General features: G+C 43.5%; 1 protein-coding gene across 1 annotated transcript; it reads left to right on the top strand.

Annotated features, from left to right (window-relative positions):
- The first annotated feature begins 1,069 nt into the window (after nucleotides 1-1,069).
- Nucleotides 1,070-2,005, top strand: LOC144773998 (olfactory receptor 51G2-like). The gene has a single exon (XM_078659042.1). It carries the CDS (start codon nucleotides 1,070-1,072, stop codon nucleotides 2,003-2,005), a length of 936 nt encoding a protein of 311 aa, XP_078515168.1.
- Nucleotides 2,006-10,363: the final 8,358 nt, after the last annotated feature.

Below are 10,363 nucleotides of genomic sequence, written 5' to 3' on the forward strand. Positions count from 1 at the left end.
AGAAGTTTAATGAGTACCATGTTTATTTATGACATAATATTCCTACTACTTTCTGGTATTTTGAAGTAGTATGTCACAAACTAGTGTATGTTCTGTGAATAGCTTTGGAAGGTGCAGTGCCTGTCCATGTTGTTTTCTAGTCCTAACTGTCCACACCAATCACAGCTTTTAACCAGTCATGTTGAATTTATATTACCGTACTGCACTCCTCTAATGTCCAGGACACCAATGTCTTGCCCAGGAAAGAGCGTGGAAAATTGCACAATTAACCTGAATATATTGATTGGCTGTGATAATTAATGTTATCCTTCTCTATTGTTCTTTAATATCATAAATCCCTGTGTGCTCATAGCAACAAATCTCTTGCTGCTGTTAGAAGTTGGGTTTATACTAGTCTCTGATGTCTGGATAACACCAGTGAATTCCGCTGTGGTGTAAAAGAAAATAGATGCATTTTTTGCCTATCTACTGGCCTGTTTATCTGTTCATCTCTCTGTTTTTATGTCAACCGGTCTATTTGTTCAACTATTACAGGACTAATAAGAACACTCTGCTTCCAAAAACATGACAGATTCAGAAGTCTCAAGATGCTCAATGTTTATGCATTTGTCAAAGCTGTATTTAAAATGGCAAACTAATCATTTGAGGTGGTACTAACATCTGTGATTGCTTAAAATGGGCTGTATACTTTCCCACATATATCTTTGCTGATGATACCACTTGTGTAAAAAAAGCCTAAAATAGATGTAATGCAGACACGCCAGAGAAGATGAGAACCTAGAAGTTCCAAAATGGTTAAATGCATACCAGTTTTTTAGTATGTCCACAGTAGACATATCTGTATGTAATGAATGCAGCTTGAGGCTAAAATGCACATTCAGTGATCATCCTGAAAATCTGACATGTATCAGACCCTCCTGGATTTAAAGGAAGAGTTCCAGGTTCAAACACATTGTCACTACATTATTATTGCATTTGTATACTGATAGAAACTACAGATTTCTTTGACTAACTGTACTTTTAAATACTTTAAATCATAGATCAGTCTTCATTTGTACCAAAGGCCATCATGGCATCTGTCAACATGAGCAATATTCATCTTACATCCTTTCTTCTGATGGCCTTTCCAGGGGCAGATGCTGCAAACAGCTACATTTCTCTTGCACTGTGCCTTGTGTATCTTCTCTCTATCATAGGAAATGGCTCAATTTTGCTCATCATAAGAATGGACAACCATCTCAGAGAACCTATGTACCTTTTACTGTCTATGCTTGCTATCACAGATCTGAGTCTGGCTCTTTCTTCTTTACCCACAGTGCTCAGCGTGTTCTGGTTTGACTACAGAAGAATACACATCTATGCTTGTTTCACTCAGCTGTTCTGTATACAGACACTGTGTGCAGTGGAATCTGCCATTTTAGTTGCCATGGCATTTGACCGCTATGTTGCTATATGTATCCCGCTGCGATATAACTCAATATTGCACCCAATCATTTCAAAAATAGGGCTGGTTGCTGTTATCAGAGGGGTGCTCCTCATGTTACCCACGCCTTTTTTGCTAAACAGGCTTCCATACTGTGGCAATGACGCGCTCTCCCACGCCTTCTGCTACCACCCAGATGTGATGAAGCTCGCTTGTGCAGATACCACCATCAACAATAAATATGGCTTGGCTGTAGTACTCTCCACATATCCCCTAGACTCACTTGTCATCCTGCTTTCATATGTGATGATTCTGAAGACAATCCAGAGCAAAGCAAGGCAAACAGAAATCTTGAAGGGACTGAACACTTGTGTGAGCCACTTATGTGTAGTTCTTCTGTTTTATATCCCTCTAATTGGTCTGGCATTGGCCCACAGGTATGGGCAGAAGGATTCACCCCTTTTGCTTGTCATGATGGGTGGGGTCTTTGTTGTCATACCACCTGCACTGAACCCAGTAGTTTACAGCATGAAAACAGCACAGATCCGCAAGGCCATTCTTAAAACGTTACGGGCAAAATAGAAGAAGATTAAAAACCCCTATATTAGCTAAGAGTTTTACTGAAATATGAATGCCACCAATATTATACATTTATTAGTGTGTAACCTAAAACAGTCAATGAAAAAGAACCTTAAATGATGATAGGAAACTAGTCCTTACAATGGTTGTGCTGCTCAAGTTTCTCTATTGCTTATAAAATCTTCAAACTAGTGAGTCACTGCTTGGTAAACATGCACCTAAGCAATGTCTTTTTTTGGAGAAAGCTGTAGTTAATTGGCATTATATGCACTAGTGCCCTTGTGGTTCTTGAGCAGACTCGAGATAGGAACTGCGTAGTATGCTAGGAGGTGACAGGGTGTGGTTATCCTGAAAGTATTATGTAGTGAGCAGTGCGTGATTGTATGCTGAGGAATAAAGAAGTGTTTAACTACAGCTCTTGTGTGTTGTACTTTATCTGCATGCTCCAGGGGTGGGAAATATGCTACATCTGGTGAGTAGGGTGGGATATGGTACCCAAAGAAAAGAAGTCTGCTCTCTCTGAGAGTTTCCAATAGTGTGGAAAACTGCGTGTGCATGCCATGTGTGCCTGAGATTCATGCAAAGCAGTTTGTGATCGGCATAAGTAGAGTTAAGGCCCTGCTCTAGTTCCTACATGGCCAAAGTAGAAAGTGAAGGTACTGCGTAGGAGCACATTCAAAATTACTGCAAAACCGCCAGTAAAGCGGTCAATGGAGACGCTGTGCTATGCCAAAAATACAGAGCAATTACTCATACAAATCAGAAAGATAATGAAAGCAGTGAACAGGTACAAGAAACAGAGATTTTACTCACTATCAAAGATAAGTGACGCATTCTAGCCAAGTGCAAGGGTTGTGTTTGTAGAAGTTACGGGCAGCCAGGTACTGCAAACACTGTCTGAGGTGTGGAAAAGTACATTTTGCCATGTTCTGTGTCCCTACGAGTCCTCCATCATATGTTATCTGTGCATGATTAATATGCATATGTTATTCCTCATGTTCAATTAAAGACGCAATTACAGTTGTGTCCACCTTTAGTATGTCAGTTTCCAGTTCTCGTGAATACTACGAATATCAGGCCTATGTAAAGCTACGTTGCCACGTTTCTCAGTGTGCACGTTATTCCATTGTAAAGTCCTCGTTTCTAGGCCTCAGAAGGGCCTGGACACCAGATTCAGCTCCTGTCTCCTGTCTCCTGAAGCCTCGCTGAGGAGCGATACAGCCCCCACCTGTATCCTCGACCCTTCACTTACTTCCTGCCTCGCAGTGCCCGGTTCAGCCTGCCTCCGAGTCTGCCAAGAGTATGTTATGATTCTAGCTATCAGTCCAGCCCTCCTTCTCTGCATTCCTAAAGCTACTGAATCGCATCAATAGTTTCCGTCATTGTCTAGCCTTTACGTCTCCATGTAAGAGAAATACTGCATTTAATGGTCATTTAATATTCTTCATCACGCACTACATGTAGAATAATGCATGCTCCAGTCTTAGAGTCTGTTCGCCTTTACCCTGATAACTTCTAGTTTATATCAACATGTTCTCTAAACATCAGATACTAGATACTGCTTAGGTACATGTCGCCCTGACTCTCCAGACTTCAGTCTCTGCTCCTAGCACAGAGTTCGAAGCCCCCAGCTTCTCCTAGTAACACGTCATTGCCAAGTTTGCGCGCACCATCAGGTCAGAGGTCCCGGCTCCTTAGGTAGCCCCCTCCATGTTTCCGCCCCATTCATGACATATTCTGTTACGTTTGCATCACATGTCTATGTATACGCCCTGTTACACCTCTTTTCACCCTTATCTTTCGCGACTGCTACGCGTCACGCCTATTGCTCCTCCCACTGCTACGCCTATTGCGATGTAATGCTATGTGTTTGCGTTATGTATATATGCTCATGTACTGTTATTAAAAAGTTACTCCTTCCGAGCGTGCTCATTCCAGATCCAGCCCCAGCAGCTGCTGGGCCCTGCCATCCTATTCCTATGCAGGTTGTCCCGCTCCTGTCCTTTATGCTGTAATAAACCTGCAAAACTCCTACTACCTCGAATCTTGACTCTTATTTATTGAGCTACCTGTTATTCATTTATTCATTAAAAAATAGATCCGGTATTATTTATTTATATACCACATAATGGCGCCCGAACAGGGACTTGCCCTTTCCCCACGCGCCGGTGAAGCCACGCCGGCCCCTGACCCTCTGCAGCCGTGACGGAACCATACCGTGCACGTGCAGATATTTCTGCTTCAAGTATCCCTCAGGCCCACGGAGGAGACGGAGGAGGCGGTCCAGCATCCAGACGAGGCGGTGGAGGAACGCGGCGAGTCCCGACCAGAGCCCAAGCCGAGAGTTCAAGGTCCGAGGTATCTGGAGGTCCACCCGTAACTGAAGTCCGAAGTTCGTCGTCCGGCGTCGAAGCAGTCCAGTCCAGTCCGAGGCCTTCCGTTCTTGCTGCCCGGTGAGTACTGTTACTGGGGTAGTATCTAGACAGGGTCAATTTAATTGACTCTGGTCCGTGGGTTGGTGGTACACAGTCCCACAAACGAAGTGTCCACTCCGGTGGATACGGGTCCTGACGTGTCTCTGTATGAGACCGGTAAGTTTCGTACTGTTTCAGCAGTGCATCTAGTTACTGTTCTAGTCAGTTCTGTTCCCGAGAAAATTCATGTATTCTGTGTTCCGTATTCCAGGTAGTATTCTGTCCGAACTGTTATTTTAAATGTTCTTCATGTATTTTAATGTCGTGGTATGAATGGGGAATAAGTATCGTGTTCATTGTGTATTGTATTGTGTCTAGATTACAGTCCAGTCATGCCCTTGTTTTCTAAGTTACGTCAGTTAAAAACTAGAAAGGGTCTGCTGGAAGCAGCAGTTCCAGTTCCGCCTAGGGACAGTCCAGGTCATTTTATGTATCAGAAGCATGGCATAAGTGCCATATTATATCTAGATTTATGGGTAGAGTATACCAAACAGTTAGAAGAAAAGTATAGATGGCCCGTATCGGGTACATGGGATGCCGAGTGCATCATAAGAGTAGAAGAAGCATTATGGAAAAAGAAAGCCAGACAGTCACAGAAAGATGCCATTGAGTTATGGCGCAAAGAAGCTCATAAAAGAACCGAAAAAGAAATCAGAAAGTCAGAATTAAGTAGAGAATCCTTGGAACGAGCCCAAGAAAGGGAATTAATCGAGATTGGTGAACGAGTTAAAACCGAACAGTCAGACAGACAGAGGCATGCTCTTATTAAGGGTATGTATCCTCTCCTTGCCGAGGGCCTGCCAAAAGCGACCCCAGAGGCATCCAGTAATTTCCCGCCACCATTAGTTCCGACCAAGCTACGTCACAAACCGACCGCAGCTGATATTTTTATTTCGTCCTATTTGGACGACACAGTCCCAGAATATGCAAATCCTGTTCGCGCTCCGCCAGTCCCTGTAAATCAGGCACTTCCCGTTCCTCCAGACACCGGGGTACCCCTTGCAGTACCTGTTACGGTCCCCCCGGTCCAGCCCGCCATACCAGTTCAGCCCGCATTTCAATTTCCTGCCATACTAGTACGAAGAGGATCAGTCGACGATTCTAGTTTAGGGGCCGCAGGAGGAGGTCCTCCTCAAACCCCGCCGCCACACAAGCGTTTAACGACAGCCGAATTACATGCACAAGCGTCACAGCGTACGCCCAGACATCAGTCTGTAGCAGAAATAAGAAAAGCCCTTAATGAATGCGGCTATGATCCAGTCCCAGGCGAGGATAATATGGTTTTATATTCATTACGTGTAAGAAAGGTGACCGAGTATCTAGTCACCCTACCGAATATGAAAGAAGATCTAGACAGAATATATCGTTTCATCCGTACAGGGAATGATCCAGAAAGTATTAGTGATGTCATGTGCCAAAGAAAAGCTGAAGTCCAGCTCATGATATTAAAGTTTTTGATTAATTGTCTAATACGAGAACAAGATTATCCGACCAAAGATCAAGCCGAAATGAGAACCCTGACAAAGTGGAGTGATAATATAGCCGAGGGTAAGCACAGAACCATCAGTGCTATGGAAAGTATGTATAAGAAGATTCGTAAAGAAATAATAAGGATACACGAACAACGTAAAGCAGCACAAGTAAGCGAGAAAGAAAGTAACTCTGATACTGAAGAGGTAGACGACGAGAATCCCGACAGAATAGCGTATGTAGGAAAATCTAGATTTCCAGATCGCCATTTACGCCTAGAACACAAGTCTATTTTTCATCATCCAGCACCAGAACAAGGTTCTCTAGAACAAGTATTTCAAGCTACCGATCACATTCTGAAATCACGAATCGGTTATAGTGAGTTAAGTACTATGCATGAACAAGAACTAGTCCGATCAGCAGTCCGATGGATTACTGATTCTACCACTTTTCCAGACGAAATAGTGGCACAAATGTTTCTGAAAATGCCCCCAGCCGAGCAACGACTGGCGGGTATGTATATGATTCAGCACCTCATTACATTGTATGAGGGTCAGCATTCTGATCCAGGTCCGTTACATGATATCCTGAACGAGTTACTCCAGTATAGATGGAAAGGTTTAGGTACCGATTTAATTAGTGTCATTCTAGAACAGCGTCACAAATATAGAACGTTTTTGAACCCGCATTTTGTTCATGTCTCACCCCCAGAAAGTAAACCATTTTACATGGACAGACAGAATCCGTTACGAGAAGTCCACCCAGTTAGAGGAACGGGTGGCGAACTAGAACGAGTGTTTGTTTACACTCCGATTACCAAGATGGAACTCTTAGAGATGAAAAAATTAATCCCCTGTCATGATAAAGATCCAGCAGGGTTCCTTCGAGAATTAAAAGACATGCTCCGTATGGGAGAATACACGTATCCAGATATAATTAAAATGTTAAAGGTTCTGTTGCCCGCAGGGGTGTATGAAAAGCTCAAGGAAAAAGAATGGGAGGTGGGAGAGAAAAAGATCGATTGGGCAGTTCTAGAAGCTGAAGACAAGGCACGAGTACCAGGTACCGGTCTTGGAGCGAAATGTAAAGAATTACCTGAATTATTGATACAAGTTTTGCCCAGGTTATTGACAACCAGAAAAGAAGATTGGGATGCAATCTCAGCTTGTAAACAGAAACAAGATGAAGACATTAGTGATTTTTATTCTAGATTTGAGAAATGTTTTAGCATCAACAGTGGCCTCAAGACAAGTAGTGAGTCATACCCTCATCTTTTTGTTACTAAATTAGTCGAGAATTCAAGCCCACAAATTAAAAATCGAGTTTTGAAAGTCGAAAGTACCTGGCAAGCTAATACCCCGTCCCAGATGTTACAAATGCTCCAATACCACCAGAATAGAATCAGAGAAGAGCAAGAACACGAGAGAAAGCGTATGAAAGACACGAAAATGAAAGTACTAGTTGCACAATCCGTTCCTCAAGACAGTCAGAAGAGGGGTCCAAATCAAGCCAGTCATCCCGCAGCTCCCGTTAAAGGGAACTGCAATTATTGTAAACAGCCAGGTCATTTTATAAACGAGTGTGCAGTTCTGAAACACAACATAGCTACTGGTAAGACTAAAGAAAGACCACGTCCGCCTAGACAAGAACAAGTTTCACAGACTGCTCAGCCACAGAATACACAACAGACAGTTACAGCACCGCAGCCCATCGCTGCAACACAGCACGTTACACAGCAGATGTACCAGTATGCACAGTCTGAGTATCCAGAGTATCAGCCATATTCATGAAACAGCCTAGAGAGGGAGGTAGGCTTGCCTCTCATCGAGATACCTGTAGATCAAGAAGGTCCCTATGTTCACAGTCAAGTACTAGGGAAAGATAGAAAGTTTTTGATTGATACAGGGGCAAGTAGGACCACTATAAGTCACGCCGAAGTTCCAGGGGCTATGCTCTCAGGCTCAAGAAATGTTTCCCTTGGATTTTCAGGAAAACCCATTGTAAATGAAATATCAAAGCCAGTTACTCTAGAAGTAGGTCCATTGTCCCGCACTACTGATCTGTTACTTACTAAGTCATGTCCAGAAAATCTATTAGGTATTAAAACACTGAAAGAATTAGGTGCAGTTATATGCTGTTCCCCAGAGGGAATACGATTGTTCCTACGTGACTTTAAGGGTCACTATGTATTACGAGATTTTGATCCCAGATTGTCTAATGTTCCGCAGCATTTATGGGCGCAAGGTCCAACTGATGTAGGTTACATGCAAATCACACCCCATCGTGTGACTCTCAAGCCAGGTGTAGTGTTACCACGAATCAGACAGTACAGATTGCCACCTGAGGCTGTAACAGCCTTATCCAAAATTATTGACGAGCTCATCGCTCAAGGAGTGGTTGTAGAAACTGACTCCAATGTATGCAATTCTCCGATCATTCCAGTCATGAAACGTACTGATCCAAATGCACCCCCAGTATATCGATTAGTGATTGACCTACGAGAACTTAATAAATGTATTATTCCGCAGTACCCAGTTGTCCCAGATATCTCTTCCCTATTGACAGCCATTGATTCAGAAGCCACGTTCTTTACTGTAATCGACCTCAAGACGCATTTTTCAGTGTCCCCATTCATCCAGACAGCCAGTTCCTTTTCGGATTTTGTTTAAATGGAAGGAGCTATATGTTCACACGAGCTCCTCAAGGTTTCACAGAAAGTCCTAGTATTTACAGTCAAGCACTTAAGAGACAACTAGACAACATTCACATGCCAACTGACACTGCCCTGCTCCAGTATGTCGATGACCTCCTGATCACAGCCCGTTCTGAACGTGCTTGCGAGCGAGCATCCCTTACAGTTCTGTATTTCCTAGCCGAGATGGGGCACAAGGTGTCCCCTTCTAAGCTTCAATTCTGTGTCCAGCAAGTGGTCTACTTAGGACACTTACTGTCCAAGAGGGGTAGGCAGTTGACACCAGACCGTATCCAGTTAATAGCGAGTCTTCCTCAGCCCAAGACCCAGAAGGAGGTACGTGCTTTTATTGGCCTTACTTCTTATTGCAGACAATGGATTCCTCAGTATGCATTTCTAGCCAAGCCACTGATACAGTTAACGACACAGGAGGCAGCCGTATCGACTGTCCTCCCTTGGTCATCTGAACATACACTTAGTTTCAATGAGTTAAAGAAAGCCCTATGTCAAGCTCCAGTTCTAGCTACACCGAACTACAGTAAGCCTTTTACACTTTTCGTCACAGAACGTGAAGGTACAGCATTATCTGTTCTCACACAAGATCAAGCAGGACAATACAAGCCATGTGCTTATTTTTCGAGCACATTAGATCCTGTAGCCCAGGCTCTGCCTGCGTGCCTCAAGTCAGTTGCAGCCACAGCCCTAGCTATCAGACAAAGTGATTCCATAGTGTTAGGACACTCCCTGACAGTACAAGTTGCACACTCCGTGGAAGTTCTTTTAAACCGAACACAAACTCAGCACTTGACAATTGCACGTTTAACAGGTTATGAATTGACACTGTTTCAACCACACATAGAAATCAGACGCTGCAACATCCTGAATCCTGCTACACTGTTACCGTCAGTTACTTCGAATTCCGCCACACACGATTGTGTGGAAATAGTTAACATCATGACAAAGCCAAGACAAGATTTGATAGATATTCCATTTCCAGATCCAGACCTGACACTTTATGTGGATGGTTCATGTATGAGAACAAGTACAGGAGAACTAGTCGCCGCGTATGCAGTGACTACTGACACTGAAGTTATTGAGACACACCGTATTGACACCCTGTCCGCTCAAGCAGCAGAGCTAGTTGCTCTGACACAAGCCTGCATACACGCCAAGAACCGGAAAGTTAATGTTTACACAGATTCACGCTACGCATTTGGAGTTGTACACGACTTCGGAGTGCTCTGGCAAGAGAGAGGTTTCATGACTTCTCATGGAACCAAGATTCAGCATGGTCTCCTTATTCAAGCTCTGTTAGATGCCATACATTTACCGTCGTCCATTGCTATCATGAAATGTAAAGCACATACGAAAGTTACTGACACCATTTCCCAAGGTAATGATCTAGCAGATCGCACAGCCAAGCTTACAGCTCAGACACCAGACATTCCAGTAAATAAGACACCGACACACACTCCAGATCCGACTACATGTATGACAGTTAAAGACCCTACTCAAGATGTCATAGATATCCAGTTACATGCTACTCCCGATGAAATCAAGAAATGGTCTGAACAAGGAGGGGTACAGACAGATCAGGGATGGGTGACGAAGGGAAAAGCCACTTGGTTTCTCCCCGACTCTATGGTTCAAGTCATTATTAATACCGCACATAGTCCAGCACATTTAGGAGAAAAAGCTATGTTAGACAGTATCCAGAACCTTTGG

Source organism: Lissotriton helveticus, chromosome 8 (genome assembly GCF_964261635.1).
Source record: "Lissotriton helveticus chromosome 8, aLisHel1.1, whole genome shotgun sequence".
In the NCBI taxonomy this organism is placed as follows: domain Eukaryota; kingdom Metazoa; phylum Chordata; class Amphibia; order Caudata; family Salamandridae; genus Lissotriton; species Lissotriton helveticus.